Genomic DNA, 27,346 nt, shown 5'->3' with positions numbered 1-27,346 from the left:
ACACAAAGCTTTATTTAATTCCAACAGCTTATAAGGGTTATGTAGGTGTCACATAGTCATATGACCCATAGTAAATGTGTACAGAGATTCACAATGATCTGAAGCAGATTTATCAGGGTAGATGTAGTCCCATGTACTGGTGTGTTTGTGTGTGTGTGTGTGTGTGTGTGTATGTGATGATGATGATCACCTGAACAATGTCCCGCTCAGCAACTCGGCCCCTGGAGGACACCCTCACCTCATCCCCGTCCAGCTCCTCCATGGCTTACGGACAGAAAGAGAGAGTTTTGAAGTGACAGGTCCAATAAACGTTTCCACTTGCGCTGTGTAGCTTCTTTAGATTCGCACTGGAACCATGAGCATAATGTAGGCAACAAGTAGCACCAGCTTCTACACCACAAGTTTCATAATCGCCTCCCTACAGAGTGCACTCTATGATTTACAGAATCCTGGCGAGGACTTTAAACGTGACTGGGTTGAGTGTGAGTGAGTAAGTGATTTAGTGTGTGAGTGTCTGAGAGCGATTCAGTAAGCAGGTGAGTGTGTGTGAATGAGTGATTGAGGGAGTGAGTTAAAGAGCATGTGACTGATTCATTAAAGGAGTTTGTGAGTGGATGAGTGCGTGAGTGTGAATGAATGATTGAGTAACTGAGTGGTGCAGTGAGTGATTGAATGAGTAAGCAATTAAAACTCTCTACTCACCATCGAACTCTGCAGGCCCCACCCCCACGATGATGATGGACAGCGGGAGAGGGGAGGCCTGTAAAGAGAGAGGGGACAGGGTTCACTAAGTGACTTTAAGGCTGTAGTGTGGACTGAAGGAAGGAAGACAGTGATGAGACGCACATTGACCACAGCCTCCTTGGTCTGGACCATGTCTGAGATGACCCCATCAGTGATCATCAACAGGACGTAGTACTGAGAGCCGTCTGTCACTTCTCTTGCTGACCTGAGAGAGAGAGAGACGGAGGCTCGGGTTAGTCACGGCTATACAAATTAAAAGTCCATTTGTTATCTATGGGCTGCGGTCACATGATTATTTTTGGCTTGGGCTCTAATGCACTAAAGTAAACAGATGGAAAAGACTGATACATTCATCTCATACAGCCATGGAGAGAGTATCACAGCACACAGAAGCACAGAAACCCACTGCCTCCTTGCATCATAGGTGTAAAGGATCTAACTGTGTAACACAATGAGGAGAAAAAAATTGTTATATACTGTTAGCCATATTAGCATTGTCCTCCTAGGATCTAATGGAAAACTGTTAGCACATCAGCCTCTAATGCGTTCCTTGGCTTTTCTGAATTAATCTAAGTGACTTGCACAGGTATATATATACCCAAATGAATCCCGAATGTCTCCTACACCCTCTATTGGTGTTTTTCCACCGCATGGGGCCGGCTCTACATGACTCGACTCAGCACGGCTTGGCGCACTTAAAGCTTGTCGCTTTTCCACGGGTAGAGCTCCCCCGCAAAATGGAGCCAGTGACATCGCAAAACCCCATCTCTAACAGGAATCGCTGGCTTTGAAAACCACAACAACGGCAGCGGTAAAGTTAGGCGCTGTTTACTCAGTGTGTATTCGCGTGTTGAGTCTGATAAAAGTTAATGTGAAAGCTGTTGTAACTTAAGAGCTTTTACAAGCGGTGAGTTTTTACACGTCACCCTTTAGTACCTACTCGGCACGGTTGGAACCCGGAGTGAGCTGGGACTGAAAACGTACCCGGTTCCAGGGACCAGGTGCCGGATTTTACCCGTGGAAAAGCGCCATATAAGGCATAAGGTCATAAAATAACTTCTCCTGCATTTACACAGCGTGTTGTATGTCAAAACGAATGTTTAATCAGCTATAAAGTCCACATTCCCCTGTCAAAATCTAGTATTATATGGTTTTATTTACTGCAATTTTTAAAAAGAACCGTTCCTCTGTTTTTAGTGAAATACTCCAAGGTTAAACCCAGTGTCAGTCAGCGGTGTGGAGGGAGAACTCTAATAAAGTGAAGGCCACTCCAGAGCTCCTGCCCTTGCACCACTCCACCTCAATAAGGGTCTTTAGATATTGTCTCATTTTGCTGGAGAGAATGCGGCTGCTCCTCCTAAGCTGTTATTAAAGGCAAACAGTTGGAGATCGATGGCTGGGGGCTTCCTTCATCCCTGTCACTGGCCCACCGCAGGCACAGAGGAGCTCAGGATTTCAGACGCTGATGATTAGGGGGATTTTGGGTGTGCCTCAAGAAAAAGAGGCCAATTTGATAAAGTGGAAAAACAGAAGAGAAAGGACGTATCAGCATACAGTCACACACCAGTCACTGTGTTCTGAACTCACAGGAAAATAACTTGGGAAGAGAATTTCTGTAGTTTCTTCGTACTCAGACAGTAGCTTTTTTTAAATATCTCTGTAGTACCACCTTGTGCTACCTTAAAATCAATGTAGATTCTCTATAAAATCTATATAGTACCCCCTTAATATCCCTAACTGTGTAGCTACGTTTTTAAAACAAGAGTAGAACTATATTAATATAATCGTAATATTTAAAAATATCTCTCTAGTATCGCTTTAATATCTACCATCAATTATTGCCAGCTTAAAATCTCTATTGCTTCTCACTAATATCTCTATAGTACCACCTTAAAATTTCAGTGGCCCCTCCATATCTCTGTAGTACACCCTTAAAATTGTGAAAAATAAAGCAGGGCCATATTTCACAGTAAGAGGAACAGTTCAAGTTATCATTCACCCTTGAGTTTAACTGAGATGAGTGATGGCCAACACACACACTTAGTATTCAGATGGAGATTTTGATGTGTGTGTGTGTGGGGGGGGGGGACCAGGGGTTGGAACTGAACTTATTAATCACTGTAATGGGAAAGGCAACACGCACACACACACACACACACACACAAAAGAAAAAAGATAAAGGGTGCACAGTAACGAGAAAGACAAAGGAAAATCGATCCTGGGCTTATCTCCGTTTAAAATAATAGTTTGTAAAGTAATCAGATTCATACAGCTTTCCATTTCACCTCAAATACAGCTCATCTGTAAAAAAAAACATGTGTGGTGTCTGTTTACAGAAGTATTTCATGCCTGATCTGTGCTGTGAAATCTTAAGTAATGGGAAAACTACTTTCACTGTTTGCGAATCTGAATCGGTACTAAACTAAACTCCAGACAGTAAACACACACTGATGGCTGCACTGCTCCCTGAGCAAACAGAAGACCGTGGGAGTTGAATCATTTCGCTGAACTATTGCTTTAAGCTAAATCAAGTCTCTTACTGTGCCACCTGGTTGATGACAGGAGCGAAATTGGTCGGTCCGTAGAGCTGCACCGTTCTCAGACACTCGTAATACGCCTCCAGCACTCCCTCAATCCCCACGCAGTTTGCATTCTCACAGTCTGAATTCTGCACACAAACAGGGAATTTAATGAGAAAGAGTCGGATTACAGAGTCATGGGACATCCACATACCTGTAATCAACTTTAGGAATTGGCAATAAGCTATTTTCAGAAACAAAAACAGGCAAAAAGTTACATTTTACCACTAGGTCTTCCATCGAAGAAAAATAATCCAATTGTTTCATAGACTCTATATGAACTAATTTATGTTCCATAGAATGGGTTCCCCACATTATGACAGCCATTTTAAAACCAAGTTCCCTTCAGAATTTCTACCACATCCAGGCCACTAGGTGTCAGTATGATGAGCGTTTCATAACATGTAAAGAATCGCTGGAGAATACAACGGATCGCTCCTTTTTGATTCTATTTGTGAGCAATGACCTAGGCTTAATAGCCTATATTGGGTTATAAAGTCAGGTGATATGCAAATTAACACTGCTATGGGATAAACACTGCATTGTGGGTGTTATTTTGGAGTGTTTGTTTTTCTTTCTCTTTGTTGGAGATTTTAGGTGAATGCTCTTGCGGCTGATTTGCTGCCTGTTGCTCCACCCACATGCTTCACTTCTGATTGGCCGGCTCTGATGGCGGGAGATTTAAAAAGGACCATTGTCCTGGAGTTGGGGAGCTGCTCCTTTTCTTCTGTCCAAGCCGATCCTTTGCTTCAGCGGGCTGCCCAACAGAGTCAGACCAAAGTTCTTTTGATGTTGTATTCTGTGGTTGTTGTATTTTAAAACAGGATTTGTAAGGGAGACCTGCCATTTTGTTTATGCTTTTGGGCCCTGTTTTTGAAGAGAGTAGACAGGGCAGCTATTTGTATTTACTTTTCTGTAAGTTTAGTTAGTGGAATTGGTTTATTTTTTAGTCATTGTTTGTTATTTTGGCCTGTGGTCCCCTGTGGTTTTCTAAGAAGCTTTTAAAGCTGTCATGAGGCAATATTTAATGCTAAAAACAGTAAATTATTGCCTTCAGTATCTGTTTCTTTTTGTTGGTGACTTTATTTAAGAGTTACTTTGGTCTGAGGCTGAGTGGGCCAGTTTTTTTAAAAATAATTTATAAACTTTTATTATGTCCAACCCCTACTGGACGTAATAGTAGGCCTTTTATATTGCATTATACAGTGAGTCAGGTTTAATAATTAGAATTCAAACAACACTACAAAACGGCCAAAGCACTGTCTCTAATAAGAAACGATCCCGATCCGGAACGCAGGTACGATTGCTGTCGTTTAGTGCTCTCCTCATATCACACTGTGGTTCAAATCCCAGCTCGGACAGGAACACTTGACTAAACCAATAAACATCCTAACAACACTTAGACTATCTCTGTAACATGATTATAATCGTAAGCTTCCCTGGATACGAGCGTCTGGCAAATGCTATATATAATGAAATGATTAAATTAAAGCTAAAGTGTCAGTGCTACAGAGTTATGTACGATTTAAACTCAGCTGTTTTCTGTAGATAACTGTATTGCTCAGGTGTATCTCACCAGAGGGAAAGCATGCGAGACATTTCCATCCGGGGGAATCTTGGCCCCGAAGCCGTAAGCAGGGAAGAGCTTATCACTGTCGTAATCCTGAATAATCTCCCCCACCGCCTTCAGAGCCATGGCATAGGCGTTCATCTGATACGGACTCATGTAGTGAAGAGACGTGGGCTGGGCTGGGTTACCTACACAACATACACACTACATGTCTACTCAAATATATGGGTGATTACATACTGACATTCATTCAGTTAGTAAACCCTGACAGCAAGGCTGTTAACTGGTTTACACCTCAGAGCATAGTCTAGTGTTTATTCCTGAGATTAGTCAAGTTAATCTTATTATGAAATGCCCGAGGACATTCTGTATTCTTGTAATGTAAATCTTTTTAGGTCAGCAAAGTTAAACATTGCACTGTAAACTTGCTATTTTAATTAAGAAACAAGATTACTACCCCCTACACTGTGAGAAAAAAGGTACAGAGCATGTACAATATTGTTCCTAGCGTTACAAAGAGGCAGCACGGTGGTGCAGAAGGTAGTGTCGCAGTCACACAGCTCCAGGGACCTGGAGGTTTGATTCCCGTTTGAAACCTGTCTGCGTGGGTCTCCTCCGGGTGACTGTCTGTGAGGAGTGTGGTGTGGGATTGGGAATGGGATTCAGGCTCAGATCTTAAATGTTTCAAATGAGTATTTTCATTGGGAAACTGCATATAGATGTTCCACTCTTTGCTTTAAAGTGAGTGTGAATTCAGTGTTGTGTTAAACGGAATTGTCTATAGCGGGACCCCCTCTGTCACCAACATAGTGACTCTTAACATGGTGTGGTTGATATAACACAGTGTTTATGCTGATAACAGCAGTGATTCGGTGTTGATATCAGGTCTGTGTATGACATCATTTGGACGATCCATGTGTTTATGGTTTAAAACATTCTTAAGATATTAGGATCTTTGAGATATTAATTGGAATTTTCCATTCTACCTCAAATGGTGCAGCAGTGATGTTATGTCACCACCTGCTGCAGCATTCAGACATCCCTTCTATAAATAGACACGGTATTAAATGGCTGTGAATGGTGTTTAATCAGTGTGTTTATAATTCTAAGGCCTGTAATGTCAAGGCTGGGAAGAGGCTTAAAATCAATGTCTGCTGTCAGCAAAAACACTACTGTTTGCCATAGCCATTGTCTTTTAGCTTTAACAGAACAGTCTGTTGATACAGTTTTGTAGATTTGGGATTCTATGAGAAATTTAAGGTAGGAAATGCACTGGATTGAAGCAATGAATGCATATTTCAATGTAAAATAAATATGCCAAAAGTAGGTATTGAGGAAGTTCATTCCTATGTCCCACGGGTCCTACATTCCCAGGGTCACAAATGCTCCCTGCTTATGGATGTATTTTGATTGACATCAGTGTTTCCTGCAGTAAAACATGTCCGTTTTCAGCCTTGCCTTCATCGACTGTAAGTAAATATGAGCTCACCATTGGATGCAGTGAAGTCTATAGCGACTGTGAAGTTGAGCTGGGTCCTGTTTTAAGATTCAGAAGAAATCGGACACATTAACAACAGTCCATTCATACTTCAAATGCTGACAGCAACCCAGAGAGACCCTTATCACTGGCATAAATCCCCTTCTAACTCTTTCTAATAACCCTATTGGATGCCTGTACCAGCTCATTGCACTCACCCTCCTCTGATGAAGTCCACAAACGTGTACTCCGACTCCACTTTGAAGGACAAAAGTGTTACCTGGAGAGAGTGGGGAAGATTAGATAATGGGGGTAATTATGAAAATGAACTGTAGGGGAGGGCACTTTGACAAGCCGTTCTACTTACAGTGCCAGAGTTTACGTATTTCTTTTTCCTGCCTTTCTTTTTGGGGTTGAGAACCTGAAATTACACCACAGGGTTAGAATGGCAGCTGTGGGGCTTTTACTTTACAATAGACATGTTCTTTCTGACTTATTTCATGCTTTTAAAAGACAGCCAAATTGCAGTTTGTAGAAAAGACTTGTAAGTGGGGTGTGGGTGAGGGGTCTCTCTCCTAGACACTTTTCTCTCTCACCTCGTACACATTAAACTGGCTCTGACCTCGAGACAGCTCTCTGTAACTCGTAGTGAACTCCCCGATGAAATCGTGACTACAAAGAACAGGACACAAATAGATCAAATGAAACGAACGCACTAGCTTTAAGGAGCAATCAGCCATTTTCTCTAATGAGCCTGCCATTACTCTGACACTTACAGCCTGGATCTTTCAGAGATTGCAGGCAACGATGAGGGGTACCCACTCTGTGGAGTGTAATTTAGTTCGTTCAAGGATTGTAAAGTAATTTGAATCTCATACGAAACACAGCTGCACTAATATATTGTTAAGTAACATTAATAAATCACCCCATTTGAAAACAGTTGTAGGTGGAAAAAATGACTGACTGTTCCTTTAAATTACAAAAAAAGTCTTTGACAAACGATACTGAGATCAGCTGAGAGGTCAGAAAACATGGAGAAAATCAGAGAAGATACTGTACCTTCCGTCTCGGTCCCAGTCGTACACATCGACTTTAACTGTTCTAGAGAAAAATAAATCAAATATTGTGTTTATTCTGCTTTAGCTTTCGGTGGTATTTTAGATGTTATTGCTCTTTTAAAGTGACTGTGAGTTTGTGTGACTAGGTGAGTGTGTGTGTGACTAGGTGAGTGTGTGAAACAGTACACGGGTGTAACTGACTGGGTGAGTGTGTGAAATTGTCAACTGGTGTGTGTTTGTGACTGGGTGAGTGAATGGGTTAGTGTGTGAGTGGCTGGATGAGTGTGTGAAATTATCCACAGGTGTGAGTGAATGGGTGAGTGTGTGAGTGACAAGGCGAGTGTGTGAAACAATACACAGGTGTGTGTGAGACTGGGTGAGTGTGTGAAGTTATCCACAGGTGTGAGTGAATGGGTGAGTGTGTGAAGTTATCCACAGGTGTGAGTGAATGGGTGAGTGTGTGAGTGGCTGGGTGAGTGTGTGAAATTGTCCACAGGTGTGAGTGAATGGGTGAGTGTGTGAAATTGTTCACAGGTGTGACTGAATGGGTGAGTGTGTGAGTGACAGGCTGAGTGTGTGAAACTGTCCACAGGTGTGAGTGAATGGGATGAGTGTGTGTGACTAGGTGAGTGTGTGAAACAGTACACATGTGTGTGTGTGTGTGTGTGTGACTAGATGAGTCTGTGAAACAGTACACGTGTGTGTGTGTGTGTGACTAGATGAGTGTGTGAAACAGTACACGTGTGTGTGTGTGTGTGTGTGAAACAGTACACGTGTGTGTGTGTGACTAGATGAGTGTGTGAAACAGTACACGTGTGTGTGTGTGTGTGAAACAGTACACATGTGTGTGTGTGTGACTAGATGATTGTGTGAAACAGTACACAGGTGTGAGTGAATGGATGAGTGTGTGTGACCAGATGAGTGTGTGAAACAGTACACATGTGTGTGTGTGTGACTATATGAGTGTGTGAAACAGTACACAGGTGTGAGTGAATGGATGAGTGTGTGAAACAGTACACAGGTGTGAGTGTGTGAGTGACTTGGTGAGAATGTAGAGTGCATTGGGGGTCTCAAAAAAGAACAATACAACTGTAAACAAACAAACAACAAATAAATAATTTATTTTGTCCACTGCCCACGCCCATTATAATAAATTGTTAAATGGACATTTATAGGTCAAACTTGAATGCATAAGACAAGTGTAATTAATCATGATTAACTTCACAAAATGACACAATTAATCCTAATTATTATTTTAAATCATAAGACGCTTTATTTATTTCATTTCCATCATGAAACAAAAAGTTAGACACTAAAAAGATTGTAAACACTGTGTCCACTCTCTCTCTCCGCACTCTTACACACCTCTACCTTGTAAGGAATAACTGTCTACAAAACACACCCATACGATCAGTGGAACAAGCAGGTCATTTTAATGTTTTATCCGATCAGTGTCCATACGAACATGGTTCTCTTACAAACAGCTAACGAGAGCATACACTGTATCTGCCCTAACCACCTCATACAGCCCGACTCCTTCGTGTATTGCTGTGGAAAGGTCAGGGGAGTGCAGGAGGTCTGGAGAGAGTGGTCTGAGGCAGCGGCCGTCCGCTGCTGGGATCACTCTCTCTGCCACTGAGACACAGCTGTTCAAAAGCAGCACACACTCAGCATGGCCCTCCATGCACTGCATGAGATCCTCTCTCTCTCACACACACCCACACACACACACACACACACACACTTAAACACAACTCGACCCATATGAGATTCTAACACAGAGCTGTATATCACTCTATAGGAGTCTGACAGAGGAGTGTGGGTGAGGGAGGATGAATGACTGTCTGATAAAGCTCTGTCATTGCACAGCATACAAAGAAACTGTGCCTGCATATTTAACCCATCGGTGGCAGTAAACACACACACACACACACACACACACACACACACTAGTGGTCTACAGTGAGCACAAAGACAGGGAGCAGTAGGTAGCCTTAACCAGTGCCCAGGAAGTAGTTAGGGGTTAGATGCTATGCTCAAGTGCACATCACACATGGATGTTGAGGGAGGAGACAGTGCTGTTTCTTCACTCCCCACTGTTGTATTTTTACTGGGAGGGGGTGGCCTCATTCTCCAGTAATAGCACAAAGCTGGATTGTGAGGTAGTGACAAGAGCTGTCAGAACGAAGCTTTAAAATCCACTCATCTTCTTTAAAATAGTCTGTGAGTGTTATCACCGTTGATGACATTCTCAGCACAGAGCCCTACTCCGCTCATCTGTAGTTGTTTCACAGCTCTGACAGAAAATCACATTTCACTTATTAATGTGTTCATCCTGTGTTTCTCTATGTTCTAGAAATGTGTGTGTGTGTGTGTGTGTGTGTGTGTGAGACACAGTACCTGTCGTAGTCCCCATTACACAGGGCTCTGACGGGGATGGTGAAAGACTGCCACACCGGGTTCAGAGTGTTTTTGATCACTTCAGTCTTGTGGCAGATGGTGAATCTACAACAAAAGCCCACACAGATCAAGCAGGGTTCAGAAAACACATTAATGTGTGGGGGCATCATTGGGCAAGGGGTGTCCGTAGTAAGTCAATGAGAAAAATAAACACATGAATAAATAAATAATATAAGTACATATAATCATTTCAAATAAAATCTGTTTACATTGACTTTCAATGAGAGTTAAGAAGGTTTATTCCTTCTCCTGTAACGTTACTATTTTGAGATATATATTTTGGTATCTCCAAATATAAAAATGATATATTATCCACTTCAGGGTCACGATGTGTCTGGAGCCTACCCGGAATTACTGGGGACAAGGCAGGAACACACCCTGGAGGGGGCAACAGTCCTTCGTAAGGTGACACACACTCGCACCTACGGACACTTTTGAGTCACCAATCCACCTGCCAACTTGTTTTTGGACAATGGGAGGAAATCGGTGCACCCTGCGGAAACCCACGCAGATACAGGGAGGACACACCACACTCCTCACAGACAGTCACCCTGCAGAAACCCACGCAGACACAGGGAGGACACACGACACTTCTCACAGACGGTCACCCGGAGGAAACCCACGCAGACACAGGGAGAACACACCACACTCCTCACAGACAGTCACCCGGAGGAAACCCATGCAGACACAGGGAAAACACACCACACTCCTCACAGACAGTCACCCGGAGGAAACCCACGCAGACACAGGGAGAACACACCACACTCTTCACAGACAGTCACCAGGAGGAAACCCACGCAGACACAGGGAGAACACACCACACTCTTCACAGACAGTCACCCGGAGGAAACCCACGCGGACACAGGGAGAACACACCACACTCCTCACAGACAGTCTCCCGGAGGAAACCCATGCAGACACAGGGAGAACACACCACACTCCTTACAGACAGTCACCCGGAGGAAACCCATGCAGACACAGGGAGAACACACCACACTCCTCACAGACAGTCACCCGGAGCGGGAATCGAACCCACAACCTCCAGGTCCCTGGAGCTGTGTGACTGCAACACTCCCTGCTGCAACACCGTGCAGCCTGCACTAAACATGGTCCTCTAATTAAAACAACTAATCAGCCACAAGCAAAAAAAAAAAACCTCTGCCCCTGTGACATGCACCTGTGCAGAAGCCAGAACAAGCAGAAACATAGTTTCATTCATACATTCGTATGCATACGTTACACGATTTGTTGATGTTCAAAGTCTCTTACGTTCCGTCCTCATTGCTGCGGTAGAACACCAGGAATGGATCCGATTTCCCAAAGAAATCCTTCTTATCCAACTTGTTAGCACACAGCTGCATGGTGGCAATATCCTGGATGACAGAACATACAACACAATATTTAATAACCTGTTAACAAATGACTGTAGAAAACACGAACAACACAAAGTCTCTCATAAGTAAAACCAACTCAAGTGTAGTCTCTGCCAGCGGGGTGCAGTGTGTGAAGCTTCTCCTTCCCCCATATATTTTTCTATAGAAAAGCAGCTCATTTTCAATCTCATTTCTCTGCTCTAACCTGAATCTCCAGGGTCTAACTCCAGCAGTTTGTTGTATTTTCCACCAAAGATCCATTTCTAATCGGTCAGATCAAATCCACATTAAATGGAGCCACAGTTACATTCTGGCACAAACAGAACTTTCAGTTCCACCTTAAATGGAGGAGAGATCACAATCAGTGGCCCCTCTAGAATTATACATTCTTTTAAGTGCAGCACTGTTTAAGGTGGAATGGAGTATTCCCGCACAATTCCGGTGGTTTTAGAGAAGGAAAATAATTAAGGTTAGGAAATTAAGGTTCTATAAAATCCTACTCCACTTTGCGACTCTCTGAGCTCTGTGTGAAAAGGACCTGCTTATCCAGAGAAGGAGGCGTGTAGGTAACAGATTTGACAACATGGCGGAAGATTGTGGCTTAATTTACTACAGAACGGAAGAGATTCACACAGTCCATGTTTTGTGAAGTCATTGCTCTTAACCAGCCAAAAGCCAGTGTATTAGTATTACAGCGTGTAACTGAGGAATATCTCATTTAGACTGTTTTCCGTGTGGTTTCAAAGAACCAAATCCCAGTATGAATTATTCCCATCTTTAGTGCTATTAGGTTTGAAGACAAGTTTGTGTCCAGAAAGCTGCCCCATTGACACAGACAGCATCATCTAGATGTTTGTTTCCACTTTTGCAGCTATGAGACTTAGCTAGTGAGTTATAGAAACCTATTAGCATGAAACATAGCGTGCTAATAATAGCATGGACTATAGCGTGCTAATAATGGCATGAAACATAGCGTGCTAATAATAGCATGGACCGTAGTGTGCTAATAATAGCATGGACTATAGCGTGCTAATAATAGCATGAACCATAGCGTGCTAATAATAGCATGGACTATAGCGTGTTAATAATAGCATGGACCATTGCTAAAAACAGCACTAGCAGCCATTTTCAAACCTGATCATATCTGTAATCTGGCCTGTTTACATTTTCAACAGTGTGTCATGTCAGTGTGTCATTTGAGATTGCTTGACATTTTGATGAGGTTCGAGACAAATGAAGGTCTGCTGTTAGCCTGATGCTAATCAGTGAATATTATTTTAATGACTTATTAATCACAGGAGTCTAGTAGCTCCGGTGCTTAAGTTCAGACACCTAACAATTCTAATCACCTACACCTGATCTAAGTCTAAATTTAACTTGTGGCTGAAGCTCTTCTCTTACTTCTTTCCAGGACCAGAGCGAGGAACACAAACAAAGTACGAAGGACAGGAGAATCGATCCCTGAGAGAGGACAGAGTCATGTTGGAGGAGAAAAGCTTGTGCTCTATCCATACTAATGGATCTTTACGCTGCACTGCTACTGGGCCGGTGTCAACGGGTGTGTTGATCCCGGGGGGATTCATGTCAAGAGCAGAGAAGCCACACATGTAACTGCCATAATTGGTGGCTAACACAGTGGGAGAGAGAGAGAGAGAGAGAGAGAGAGAGAAAAGCTGGGAGGTATCCAAGGACACTTCTCCACACTCCGACCTGAGAGTTAACCCTGTACCAGATCCCCTGGACCTGAAATATCCACTTATATTTCCATAATGTATTTCTCACTCACAGCTCATTGACACAAATAGAAAGAGTGAAAAGTGATATTACACTTTTAATCCATTGCTTTACTTTACTTCAGAAGAGAAGCCTTTTAATGAAAAGCCTTGAACTAATTGAAATCATATCTGAATTATATCTGTTAAAAATATCTGTTGAAAATCGAATTAACTATTAAATGGTGCCATTAAATATTAAATACAAATAAAAATGAGGCCTTCTGTCTAGCTCCTGAAGGCCTAACCAATGGGAGGGCTTGTCCTTAAGCGAGGGAGTGGCTCACACCCTTTGGGACTCCACCATGATGTTTCAGACACAAATATCGGAGTTGGGACGTGAACTTGATGCTCTACTGACAGAGAAAACCCGGTTCATACACCACCTCTAGGAACCCGTTGGTCAGCTCTGGAGCTTGTGTGTTCAGGAGTGTTCCCTTTTTGCTTTTCCGACACACACATACGTATTTCTCGAGTTCCCAGCTACACTTCAGTGTTCTCTGAAGGCTTAGGAAATTCTGGTAAAGGCCCAGAGAGTCCAGTGCAATGGTCCACACTTATTTAGAGATAGGAGGTGTTGCTCTGGCAGAGAAGAATCTTAATCTCAACTCTATAGAGTTGTTTTAATGGTGAAAGGCCATTGTCACTGCAGTTTGGCTTAGGTCTTTAGGTCTAATCCATGTCTTTCAGAGGAAAAGGAGCCCGGTTCCAGTGTCATTGTCTCAGACCTGAGGCCTTCTCTTGGGGAAACTGACATGGCGTTGCGTGTAACTGGATATTTGAAGTGAGAGAAGAAGATGCTAACTCTCTGAGAGTGAGAAAGAATGGGCTTAGGCCTCTGTCAGTGGAGCTTTCATAGTCTCTCGGCTCCTGCTGTGCTTTCAGGAGAAATGACTGAGAAATTACTTGCTCGTCTTCTGGGATTTCTCGACGTGTCTGATAAAGAAGCATGAAAACACAAATCCAGGGCCGTAATGGAATGGCATAATGTATTTGGCAGGACAGGGGTGGGGGTGTATCAGTGTGTGTGTGACAGAGAGAGAGAGAAAGAGAGAGAGAGAGAGAGAGAGAGAGAGACTGACCCTGCAGTTGCTGAGCTCCTCCGCTGTAAAGATGATGTTTCCGCATTTTTTGCCCGGTATTCCCCTGAAGGAGAGACAGGGAAGCAAATGTAATTTTCTCTCCCAAAATGAGGAGCATGATTGCGGTGTCAAAAGTTTAATCCCGCCTTTGTGAGGCTGCTGGAGACTTGGGCACATCTATGGTGACCTACATGGGTCAAAAAGGGCTGAGTAAAGAAAGTTCAGGTAAAGAAACATGGGCTTTTTCTTCGGAAGCGAGCTGGGGAATATTTGCTGTAGGAACACTTCTGTTATTTGGAGAACAACATGATGGTGCCGACATAAACGCTGCAGCTCTGCATTCGCTCCGAATCCACTAAAAGGCTTTTTAAATAGAGCACTGTTCAATAGCAAAGAGCACAAGGGCACTAAGGGAAATGGCAGAAAGTAAGAGATGATGGAGTGGTGAGAGAAAGAGAGAGAGAGAGAGAGGGGAATATGGAGAAGAGGGTGAGAGAAAATAAATGCTGGGAGTGGGAGAAGGAGAGGGAGAAGGAGAGGGGGAGTAAGAGTAAGAAAATCTAAGAAAAAAGATGGAGAGGTGAGTATGAAAGAGAGAGAAATGTGGAGAAGGGGGAGAGGGAAAATACAAGAGAAAAAGGGGAGTGAAAGACAGCAAAAGGAGAGGAGAGGAGGGGATAGAGGAAGAAATGAGGATGAGAGGGAGGAGGGAGAGAGCATGAAAAAGCTGATGGAATGAATAGAGCCATGAGACAAACAAAGGGAAAAAATGTTCAGCACTTTAATTGATGTACAGTTAACAAACAACAGAGTGAATGTGGCACTGCATCCCCAGCCTCATCAGTTCAAGAGAACTCACATTCCCTGAGAGACAGGTATAAACAACTGTATAGTCTTCTCTATCATCAGTGAGTTCAGCTGTTTAAGGTGCACCTACTGTGGACACCAACGTTCAGTTGCACTCACAGCTTATAAACTCTCCAGAGAAGTGGGAGAAATCTTAAATCAATATCTAGGTGATATTAGGGTTATACTTGTTGGGTGGGCATTTGCATGACATAGGTGAAACACAAAATTAACAGCGCTGTACTTTAATCAACAGTTAACTGCAGTCTATTTTTCTCATTCTGTAAAGCTGTAAAAGTCAGCATGTGAGATTAAAGACTAAGCACCAGCGATATGAAAGTGTGAAACAAATAAATACAGTGGAATTTGAGTTCCTAACTTGTGTTTATTGATAGTCAGAAAACATGTTATTTCTTACTAATTCAAGGAATAAGGTTTAAAAGACTGCCCCCCCCCCCCCCCCCAATATAGTGTCGGATGAATTCGAGTTCGACTTCGATCACATTTACAAGAATAACGGTACCTCTACATTTGAGTTTAGCTTATTACTAGGCTATTGTCATGAATAATGTTGGTTATTTAGCTAGATACTGTCATAACAGTCGGTCATAACGGTGTTTTACCGCGGCGTTGTTCAGCTGTTGTCCACCAGTGACGTCACGGTTGCGTTCAAGAATTTCCGTAGCGAGCTCTGGGACTTTCACTTCGATCCATTAACTGTTTCATGTCCAAATGCCCATCATTTCAGAAGCTGTGGGCTGTATAAAAATAAAAAGGGGCTTCCTCATGAAGCATGGTACATTTCCTCCCAAAGGCTGAATTTATTTATAAAGGGGATCTCCTTGCATGCAGAGCAACACAAACACACACACCCACACCAACACACACACCAATGACAGGCCACCAGCAGAGCAGAAATCCTGTTTGAGCCTCTATGATGTCAATTGTAATTATGATTGTGAAGGGCATCCTTTAGACAGACGGACCCCCGACCACTTTCCTCATCTGCCCCCTCCTGGAGTGTGTGTCAGACTCAAACACAGGCAGGTAGGACACACACTGGCAAGTCAGCCGTGCAGGTGATTAGAGACAGCATGATCACTGAAGAAAAACTAGGAATTGGAGTTTTATAGGGAGCTTTAAACACACTTTTTAATCACATGTAAAGACACCAGAGACTGAACTATAGTACAGTACTGTTACAGTCAGAGCAATAACACTTTCCTAAAGGCCTCATAATGGTTCATTAGCTTTCAATGACATATGACATAAACATCTATAAAGACTGACCCTAACAAGCGTTCATTGTCATGCCATAGAAAATGTTATGACCACTGACACTTGCAGGAATAAGCCATTGTCCACTTGGTGTATGAGGGCATTTTCTTGAACTAGAGGACAACTGTACATCTACTTTACCTCTACAAGTTGGAGAAAGGAGGTAAGCCTGTCTAAGTGAGTGGGCACAGGTTTTAAAAACTCCAGCAGCAACTGCTGTGTCTGATCCACTCATACAAGTGCAATACACACTAACACACCGCCACCATGTCAGTGTCACTGCAGCTCTGGGAATAACCCACCACCCAAATCAGCTTTATGGTGGTCCTGACCATTGGAGAACAGGGTGAATGGGGGACAATAAAGTATGCAGAGCAACACAATTTTAGAGCTAGAATGGGCAATCAGTGGAGGGATGTTTTGGCTGAGTAGTATCCAAAAGCAGAAGAGTCAAAGCATTGATGGTGCTGTTCATGCCTTGACAATAACACAATGCAGGGCAGCTAAGGGCACTGCCATCGCTTAGTAACAACAAGCAATATCTCACATAACTTCAGCTGTGAAGTACAACTGCTACTGAAACTTACTTTACAAGGTAGTATTTAGTATTGACCCTTCACTGACCAGTAATAGGGAGGAAAGAGCCTGTGTCATCGCTTCTCCTGGCTCAGCATTTCAGAAACAAAACTATGTCCTTTTTAGACAAGGGGAAGGCCTCATTCTGTTTTTTAGACGTTTAAAATACATTGACACTATTCCTAATTAATTATTTACTTGTTGGATGGGTAGGTGTCCACAAACATTTGGCCACACAGTATGTTTTCAAAGAGAATGTGTGGTGCTTTTTCACATTCTCCTGCAACAAATGCACTATGTGGCCAAACATCTGTGAACATCTGCCCTTCCAGCAAGTAAATAATACATGACGAAATAATGCCAATTTATTTTACTGTATGAAAAATAAAGAAAATAAATGACCATAATAACTGTATGTACACTCTTTTGGGCCTCTGAGTGCTGAAGAACCGTGCCAACAGAGACATGATAACAATAACATTTCTGAATTTCTCTGAGCTGTGGAACGCGCCATGGCACTCGTCCAGCGGAAAATTGAGCTGAAGCCATTAGCACAAGGTCGTTGGTTCAAATCCCTCTGTGGCTCACAAAAGAAATTAGAAAAGGGCTCTGTGGGTTCTGATTCACTGGCTCGGGTCCAATCCAGGGGGAAACATAAGCCCGGTCTCCCGTTTGCTCGGCAAATCCGCAAAGTGCAGATAAACAAAGTTAACCTTTTGAGTGTAACAGTGATTAAAGTTCTGTCATTGTCCATTTCAGAAGTTAGCACTGGACAGCCGTGGCGGAAATGAGGAATTAGGAGTGTTCCTAATACAATGAAATCACACTGATCAAAGAGGACGTAAAAGAAGGCCTTGTTTTTTTAGATATCCTAAACTCTGAAAATATTCCAGGTGTCAGTTTGTGACAAGAGAAGAGCTTATAGTATTAACAAATGATACTATCTTTTTTTTTTAAAGAAATACTATTTAAGGACAGTTTTTTTGCCTCTTGGTTCCCCCTACCTGACGATGAATGTAATTCCCCTTTACAGTAATGTAGTGAAATCAAGTCTCACACACATACACACACAGTTTCTGAGCCAAGGGATATTCACATCGGTCAAAACCGACTCTCAGGGTTTCTAGTGATAAACACTCTTTCACCCCGACAAGCATGTGCACACCTCTCTCGCTCTCTCTCTCTCTCTTACAAACACATACACACACACACACACACACACACACAGACCTTCTGAGCAATGCAAACTGTCAAATTTCATGTTCAGTTAATCAACTGGCTAACTCTCGAAAAAATATATACCTTCTACTCCAAACTCTCGACTGACCACATACCAGGTCACTTCATGTTTATGCACCATTTTATAATAAGACTGTGTTATATAAAATGCTGTGCTTACTCACAGCTATAATTAGTGTTTCCTCTACAGCATGGCTATCCAAAGCCTTTCAGGGCAACACAGACAAAGCAGTCTAGAATGCAAATTTGCATGTTGAATTATAACTAACTTAAGTTTTGCTCATGTAATTAGCCCCAGATATCTGTGGCACAAACTTATTTATTCATTCATTAATTATCTGTAAGCGCTTATCCAGTGGGTCCAGAGCCTACCTGGAATCATTGGGCGCAAGGTGTGAATACACCCTGGAGGGGGCGCCAGTCCTTCACAGGGCAACACACACACATTCATGCACACACACACACCTACGGACCTGTGTTTTTGGACTGTGAGAGGAAACCGGAACACCCGGAGGAAACCCACGCAGACACAGGGAGAACACACCACACTCCTCACAGACAGTCACCCGGAGGAAACCCACGCAGACACAGGGAGAACACACCACACTCCTCACAGACAGTCACCCGGAGGAAACCCACGCAGACACAGGGAGAACACACCACACTCCTCACAGACAGTCACCCGGAGGAAACCCACGCAGACACAGGGAGAACACACCACACTCCTCACAGACAGTCACCCGGAGGAAACCCACGCAGACACAGGGAGAACACACCACACTCCTCACAGACAGTCACCCGGAGGAAACCCACGCAGACACAGAGAGAACACACCACACTCCTCACAGACAGTCACCCGGAGGAAACCCACGCAGACACAGAGAGAACACACCACACTCCTCACAGACAGTCACCCGGAGGAAACCCACGCAGACACAGGGAGAACACACCACACTCCTCACAGACAGTCACCCAGAGGAAACCCACACAGACACAGAGAGAACACAACACACTCCTCACAGACAGTCACCCGCAGGAAACCCACGCAGACACGGGGAGAACACACCACACTCCTCACAGACAGTCACCCGGAGGAAACCCACGCAGACACAGGGAGAACACACCACACTCCTCACAGACAGTCACCCTGAGCTGGAATCGAACCCACAACCTCCGGGTCCCTGGAGCTGTGTGACTGTGACACCTACCTGCTGCACCACCGTGCCACTCCCAAACTTATTTAAATTAATGGAATTTCATTAATTGCCTAGTGTGAATGTGGATTTTGAACTTGCTATTCAGTCTGTCCTTAAATACCAACCAGTCAAAAAGTCAAACAAAAAATTACTAGAAAAACGTCTAAAATCTGCTAGTACACCTATGGGATTTTAAGTACTATGTCAGTGCATATGAACAGTGTTTGGCTAATCTGCATTTAACATGGCGATTTGAAGATACAGACAGACAGAAACACGAACAGAAGCATTAAACCACTCCTTGTTGGTGTACTCACTGTCCGTTTCATCAGCTCCACAGACCTCAGCTGCATTTATTTAGTTCTACAGTTACCGACTGTAGGGAATCCATTGCCTTACTTACATAGTTTGGTCCTTTTCACCCTGTTCTTCAATGGCCAGCCACCTTGGAGATGCAAAGTCACACACAGTAGCTCATCTGTTCCACTTCCTGAGCGTTGAAGAGTGGTAAAAGTGTATGCAGAGCAACAGATGGACTACAGTCCATAACTGTAGAAGTAAAAGTGCTCTTATGAGGTCAGTGGAGCTGAAAGAATGGGCACTGAGTGTAAAAACAAGGAGGTGATTTTAATGCTACAACTCACACTTTATAAAAACACTGTCCTTTTAAGATATTTGCTGAGTCTCGCAGTGGCAATCAGAGGCGCTCTTTTAGTTTTACTCAGACACTGACAGCACTGCAGCTGAAGAGACTTCCCTGCTGGGACAAATCTTAGAGTCCGCAAATCATTGCCTACAGTGTTCTCTTCTTTAAAGAAGGTCTTCATTAAACTGGCACAGAATAAAAGACCCAAAATTCATGGACCCCTTTGTATCAGATAAAAAACAATCGAATGTACTCTGAACAATCACTGGATTAGGAACACCAACCCTGTCTCTACACTGACTGTCCATGTCATCTATCCAGACTCTATCCCTGTGGGAAAGCTATGCATGAGCTGTTGGAACATTTCTGTGAGGGTTTGATGAAAATGAGCCACAGTTGTTGAATCTGAAGCTCATGTGCAGCTTCTCCAGTGTCCCATATTGTTTCTCGCATTACTATGGAGACAATACAAGCTGTGTTTCTGTGTCCACTACGGGGACACCTTAATATGGTCACTTGTAATAAGGGGGTGTCTACATGCTGATGTCATACCAGACTGATCCAATCAGCTGCTTGTTGCTTATGGAGACTGTGCAGCACTTTGACACTGTTTGTTGGCAGGCTTGTTCTTAATTGGACTAAATGTGTCTATTCCGATACACGCCGTTGTTCAGGGACATGAATGAAAGAGCCACATCTACAGCCAAACAAATTAGAGGCTCAGGTGCCTCCAGTTCCTCCTTCAACCTGATCACAGCGTGTTACTGCCAAAAGAAAAAGAGCTGCGTCTCGACTGCAGCCCTAATCACCATCTTCAGCCCAGAATCCAAAGAAAATGATCTGTAAATCCTCACGGCTGAGAAATACTTCCTCGGCTCGGGCTTACAACATCTCACTCTGATTATATCTCTCTAATAGAGTGCGGCTTTGAGAGAACTTAATATTTCATTAAGGGTGGTTAAATGGCAAGGACGTGAAAAGGCCCTGAATCATCTTCTTGCTTCAAGGACAGCGTTGGAGTTATTTATTTATTTATTTACTTATTTTCCTGTTGAGTCTGTCGTCTGAGCAGAGCAGGGAGGCATCGTTTTTCATTTTCCACTCCAGCTTGTGGGGTCTGAGTGCTGGATGTTCCTTTACTTTCTGTAGGGCGTTGTGGGCATCTAGATCCATGACTCAGGAGTTTGACAGAAAACATACAGCATAATCTCTGCATCTGATCAGTGAGATACATTCTGTTTAGGCTCCAACTGGATATAAATAATACATTGATGGTGACATCAGCCAAACTGGCACAAACTGTATCACTGTTTGAACGTTTCACTACTAGTCTGCTTGTCCACCACAGACCCAGGAGAACTTCTGAAACTCCAAATCTCAAAAGGTGGGGACGTTTGGCAAAGGGAAACTTCAAAACTGATGCACAGGGAGGCCTTGCCCTTAAGCGAGGGAACACCTGGCACTCAGCCAAACATAAATACAGAGTCCTGAGAGACCGCCATCAAATAGCCAGAGCCAAAATATGATCTAGTTTCCAGCTAAGCAGTTAAATGGGCTCCCAATGTTCCCAATGCAAACACAGTTCATAGACCAATTTTAGTGACAAATATACACTGACCATAATGCTTAACCACTCATGGACTAATGCCCCGCCCTGGGTGTGTTCCCGCCCCACAAAACTTACTTAAAGTAGCTTTGTAAATATGAATGTAAACATGCTTTAATGGTCATTGCACGTACACTAGGGGTAGTGAGCACCCCCCACGCCAACCCTCCCCACCTCCATAAGCTGTAGGGAGCCATCGCAGCACCTGGGGAGCAGTTAGGGTTAGCATGCTTGCTCAAGTTTATCTCAGCCATGGATATTAAGGGAGGAGACAGTGCTGTTCCTTTACAACCCCTGCCCCCCCCCCCCCCCCCCCCCAGTTCTCCTATTGGTTCAGGGAATCGAACCAGAGGCCCCCTCAGTCTCACGAATGCTTCACTGAACATCAGACCACGGCTCCCGATTTTGGACATAGAAGTGCAAAGAGATCCACGGCCAGGAACTGGAAGTGCAGTTCCAGCACAAAACTAAGAGAGCAATACTCAGACTCCAAAAATATCCTGGCTCATCGACTACATTAAGGGTAAGATGGGGAAATGTATGCAAATGAGATTTTGTGCTACTGATTTAAATGGGTTCATGTGCCCTATTACTGATCCTAGTGGGTCCACTTTCCAAGGAATCCGTTAATTAGAAGGCAACCTAAAAATACATTAAGAGGAGGAGAGTGAGTATGGTTCTCTCTCCCGCATCATTGCAGACAGCAGGTGATAACACACTGCGGCCAATTAGGCTGTAAAACGGCGACGATTTGGAGAAAACGGAATGGCAATCACACCTAAGTGACCTCCACTTCTCCTCCACAACTCCAGACTCATTTGTACCCCTCATTATAGCCCTCAGGGGTGCTCTCTTTTAGAGGTCAAATGTCAACATTGATTCTAAACCCTACAGAGACTGGTGAGTTACAAATAGCTGTTTATTTATAGAGAACACAACCAAAAGGGGTCACTTCATAGTAAAAGTCTTCAGTAGTTTACATGTAATTACTGCTTAAGAATTAGGTCATGGACACTTCATAGATCCTTAACTAATTACATTTTAAATTCATTCATTCATTCACTATCTGTAACCCTTATCCAGTTCATGGTCGCAGTGGATCTGGAGCCTACCCGGAATCACTGGGTGCAAAGCGGGAACACACCCTGGAGGGGGCACCAGTGCTTCAGAGGGTGATAAAAACTGACACATTCACTCACACACTCACACCTACGAACATTTTTGAGTCACCAATCCACCTACCAACGTGTGTTTTTGGACCGTGGGAGGAAACCGGAGCACCCGGAGGAAACCCACGCAGACACAGGGAGAACACACCACACTCCTCACAGTCACCTGGAGGAAACCCACGCAGACACAGGGAGAACACACCACACTCCTCACAGACAGTCACCCGGAGGAAATCCACACAGACACAGGGAGAACACACCACACTCCTCACAGACAGTCACTCAGAGGAAACCCACACAGACACAGGGAGAACACACCACACTCCTAACAGACAATCAGCCAGAAGAAACCCACGCAGACACAGGGAGAACACACCACACTCCTCACAGACAGTCACCTGGAGGAAACCCACACAGACACAGGGAGAACACACCAAACTCCTCACAGACAGTCACCCGGAGGAAACCCATGCGGACAGAGGGAGAACACACCACACTCCTCACAGACAGTCACCTGGAGGAAACCCAAGCAGACACAGGGAGAACACACCACACTCCTCAAAGACATTCACTCCGAGGAAACCCACGCAGACACAGGGAGAACACACCAAACTCCTCACAGACAGTCACCTGGAGGAAACCCAAGCAGACACAGAGAAAACACACCACACTCCTCACAGACACTCACCCGGAGGAAACCCACGCAGACACAGGGAGAACACACCACACTCCTCACAGACACTCACCCGGAGCGGGACTCGAACCCACAACCTACAGGTTCCTGGAGCTGTGTGACCGCCTCACTACGTGTCACCGTGCCCACAATTTAAATTTTCTTCTGAAATGAAGGCAAATAACAGGGTGTTTGTCCCTTTTTTCATTTTTATCTGCTTCTACTCTTCTGGGAAGAAATATTGGAACATAGCTGTGAGAATTTGATGGCATTCACCCAGGGAAAACAGGAGTGATTACATGTTTGCCTGTCTGTCTTGTTGGTTCTTTGATTCGGTACAAGTTTGCCTGTCTGTCTTGTTGGTTCTTTGATTCGGTCCATGTTTGCCTGTCTGTCTCGTTGGTTCTTTGATTCGGTACACGTTTGCCTGTCTGTCTCGTTGGTTCTTTGATTCGGTACACGTTTTCCTGTCTGTCTCGTTGGTTCTTTGATTCGGTCCACGTTTGCCTGTCTGTCTCGTTGGTTCTTTGATTCGGTCCACGTTTGCCTGTCTGTCTCGTTGGTTCTTTGATTCGGTCCACGTTTGCCTGTCTGTCTCGTTGGTTCTTTGATTCGGTACATGTTTGCCTGTCTGTCTCGTTGGTTCTTTGATTCGATCCATGTTTGCCTGTCTGTCTCGTTGGTTCTTTGATTCGGTACATGTTTGCATGTCTGTCTTGTTGGTTCTTTGATTTGGTACAAGTTTGCCTGTCTGTCTTGTTGGTTCTTTGATTCGGTACAAGTTTGCCTGTCTGTCTTGTTGGTTCTTTGATTCGGTCCACGTTTGCCTGTCTGTCTCGTTGGTTCTTTGATTCGATCCATGTTTGCCTGTCTGTCTCGTTGGTTCTGTGATTCGGTCCATGTTTGCCTGTCTGTCTTGTTGGTTCTTTGTTTCGGTCCATGTTTGCCTGTCTGTCTTGTTGGTTCTTTGATTCGGTCCATGTTTGCCTGTCTGTCTTGTTGGTTCTTTGATTCGGTCCATGTTTGCCTGTCTGTCTTGTTGGTTCTTTGATTCGGTCCATGTTTGCCTGTCTGTCTTGTTGGTTCTTTGATTCGGTCCATGTTTACCTGTCTGTCTTGTTGGTTCTTTGATTCGGTCCATGTTTGCCTGTCTGTCTTGTTGGTTCTTTGATTTGGTCCATGTTTGCCTGTCTGTCTTGTTGGTTCTTTGATTCGGTCCATGTTTGCCTGTCTGTCTTGTTGGTTCTTTGATTCGGTACACGTTTTCCTGTCTGTCTCGTTGGTTCTTTGATTCGGTCCACGTTTGCCTGTCTGTCTCGTTGGTTCTTTGATTCGGTCCACGTTTGCCTGTCTGTCTTGTTGGTTCTTTGATTCGGTCCACGTTTGCCTGTCTGTCTCGTTGGTTCTTTGATTCGATCCATGTTTGCCTGTCTGTCTCGTTGGTTCTTTGATTCGGTCCATGTTTGCCTGTCTGTCTTGTTGGTTCTTTGTTTCGGTCCATGTTTGCCTGTCTGTCTTGTTGGTTCTTTGTTTCGGTCCATGTTTGCCTGTCTGTCTTGTTGGTTCTTTGTTTCGGTCCATGTTTGCCTGTCTGTCTTGTTGGTTCTTTGATTCGGTCCATGTTTGCCTGTCTGTCTTGTTGGTTCTTTGATTCGGTCCATGTTTGCCTGTCTGTCTTGTTGGTTCTTTGATTCGGTCCATGTTTGCCTGTCTGTCTTGTTGGTTCTTTGATTCGGTCCATGTTTGCCTGTCTGTCTTGTTGGTTCTTTGATTCGGTCCATGTTTGCCTGTCTGTCTTGTTGGTTCTTTGATTTGGTCCATGTTTGCCTGTCTGTCTTGTTGGTTCTTTGATTCGGTCCATGTTTGCCTGTCTGTCTTGTTGGTTCTTTGATTTGGTCCATGTTTGCCTGTCTGTCTTGTTGGTTCTTTGATTCGGTCCATGTTTGCCTGTCTGTCTTGTTGGTTCTTTGATTCGGTCCATGTTTGCCTGTCTGTCTTGTTGGTTCTTTGATTTGGTCCATGTTTGCCTGTCTGTCTTGTTGGTTCTTTGATTCGGTCCATGTTTGCCTGTCTGTCTTGTTGGTTCTTTGTTTCGGTCCATGTTTGCCTGTCTGTCTTGTTGGTTCTTTGATTCGGTCCATGTTTGCCTGTCTGTCTTGTTGGTTCTTTGATTCGGTACATGTTTGCCTGTCTGTCTTGTTGGTTCTTTGTTTCGGTCCATGTTTGCCTGTCTGTCTTGTTGGTTCTTTGATTCGGTCCATGTTTGCCTGTCTGTCTTGTTGGTTCTTTGTTTCGGTCCATGTTTGCCTGTCTGTCTTGTTGGTTCTTTGATTCGGTCCATGTTTGCCTGTCTGTCTTGTTGGTTCTTTGATTCGGTCCATGTTTGCCTGTCTGTCTTGTTGGTTCTTTGATTCAGTCCATGTTTGCCTGTCTGTCTTGTTGGTTCTTTGATTCGGTCCATGTTTGCCTGTCTGTCTTGTTGGTTCTTTGTTTCGGTCCATGTTTGCCTGTCTGTCTTGTTGGTTCTTTGATTCGGTCCACGTTTGCCTGTCTGTCTTGTTGGTTCTTTGATTCGGTCCATGTTTGCCTGTCTGTCTTGTTGGTTCTTTGATTCGGTCCACGTTTGCCTGTCTGTCTTGTTGGTTCTTTGATTCGGTCCATGTTTGCCTGTCTGTCTTGTTGGTTCTTTGATTCAGTCCATGTTTGCCTGTCTGTCTTGTTGGTTCTTTGATTCGGTCCATGTTTGCCTGTCTGTCTTGTTGGTTCTTTGATTCTGTACATGTTTGCCTGTCTGTCTTGTTGGTTCTTTGATTCGGTCCATGTTTGCCTGTCTGTCTTGTTGGTTCTTTGATTCGGTACATGTTTGCCTGTCTGTCTTGTTGGTTCTTTGTTTCGGTCCATGTTTGCCTGTCTGTCTTGTTGGTTCTTTGATTCGGTCCATGTTTGCCTGTCTGTCTTGTTGGTTCTTTGATTCGGTCCATGTTTGCCTGTCTGTCTTGTTGGTTCTTTGATTCGGTCCATGTTTGCCGGTCTGTCTTGTTGGTTCTTTGATTCGATCCATGTTTGCCTGTCTGTCTTGTCTGTTCCTTGATTTGGTTCACCTCCCTGTGTATCTGTCTGTTTCTTCCATGTTTCTTCTCATTAGGTTTGTCTGTTTTAGCTTTCTGTCTAGGTTTGTTTGTTTAGTTCTCCTTGTCCAGGTATTTATTTAGCTCTTCATGTGTAGGTCTCTGTTTAGTTCTCTGTATAGCTCTCTGTCCAGTTTTAGTCTGTTTAGCTCTCTCAGTCTGTCTCTTAAGTATCTGTCTCTCAGTCTAGGTCACTCTAAGTCTCTCTGTCTAGGTGTTTCTTTGTTAAGTATTCTGTCTAGTTATCTTAATCTGTCTCTGTATTGTTATCTTGTGTTGTAAATAAAGTTAGTCATTGTGTTTTAGCAAGTGTGTCCACCTCCGTCAGTCTGCGCGTTCCTGACACTATACAAATACATTTTGAGCCCAAACACACACAAACGTAATAAACACCAATAAAACCTCACCCGCACTGTCACAACAAACATCAACAAAACAAATCCCCAAAAAAGAGTTATTAGTGCAAGACCACTGTGCATGCTGGGAGCTCCCCCATGAACCCCCAACAGCTCCAGTCCAGCACTGCTACCGTATTTTAAATGATGTGAAACAATGAAGTGTACTTAATATGACTGAGGACATTTTCATTTCATTTCAGCTTGACTTTAAAAAATGATTTTCACAGGAAGTGTGTTTGCGGCGAATACTGAATCGCTTTCCGGATCAGAGATGCAATATGATGTGAGTAATTATGCATTTAAGTGAGCTTTCATACGAATCTGAAGGCCACCCACGCACACAGGGAACGGCAATAACAGAGATCTGATTCATTGATGATTCAGTGGCCGTTTCCTCTCGGCATCTTGGAGACGTGCTCCGCAGGAGGTCAAACACACAGCTGTCAGGAGTCCGGCAGAAAAACACCAGATACATG

General features: G+C 43.9%; 1 protein-coding gene across 1 annotated transcript in view; it reads right to left on the bottom strand.

The window, feature by feature from the left end:
- Window positions 1-27,346, bottom strand: part of cpne9 (copine family member IX) — a 59,097-nt gene that overhangs the window by 1,059 nt on the left and 30,692 nt on the right. The window contains exons 8-20 of the mRNA XM_066671360.1: window positions 14,116-14,179; window positions 11,158-11,261; window positions 9,829-9,933; window positions 7,430-7,471; window positions 6,967-7,042; window positions 6,738-6,791; window positions 6,589-6,650; window positions 6,383-6,429; window positions 4,900-5,081; window positions 3,285-3,412; window positions 847-949; window positions 703-760; window positions 191-264 (exon numbers count right to left, since the gene is read on the bottom strand). Coding sequence (XP_066527457.1) covers window positions 191-264; window positions 703-760; window positions 847-949; window positions 3,285-3,412; window positions 4,900-5,081; window positions 6,383-6,429; window positions 6,589-6,650; window positions 6,738-6,791; window positions 6,967-7,042; window positions 7,430-7,471; window positions 9,829-9,933; window positions 11,158-11,261; window positions 14,116-14,179 — 1,099 coding nt within the window. The remainder of the gene's footprint in view (window positions 1-190; window positions 265-702; window positions 761-846; window positions 950-3,284; window positions 3,413-4,899; window positions 5,082-6,382; window positions 6,430-6,588; window positions 6,651-6,737; window positions 6,792-6,966; window positions 7,043-7,429; window positions 7,472-9,828; window positions 9,934-11,157; window positions 11,262-14,115; window positions 14,180-27,346) is intronic.

The sequence above is a fragment of the Hoplias malabaricus genome, chromosome 5, assembly GCF_029633855.1.
Source record: "Hoplias malabaricus isolate fHopMal1 chromosome 5, fHopMal1.hap1, whole genome shotgun sequence".
Taxonomy (NCBI): Eukaryota; Metazoa; Chordata; class Actinopteri; order Characiformes; family Erythrinidae; genus Hoplias; species Hoplias malabaricus.
The sequence above is the reverse complement of the archived record's forward strand: the minus strand, read 5'-3'. Positions and strand labels throughout refer to the sequence as shown.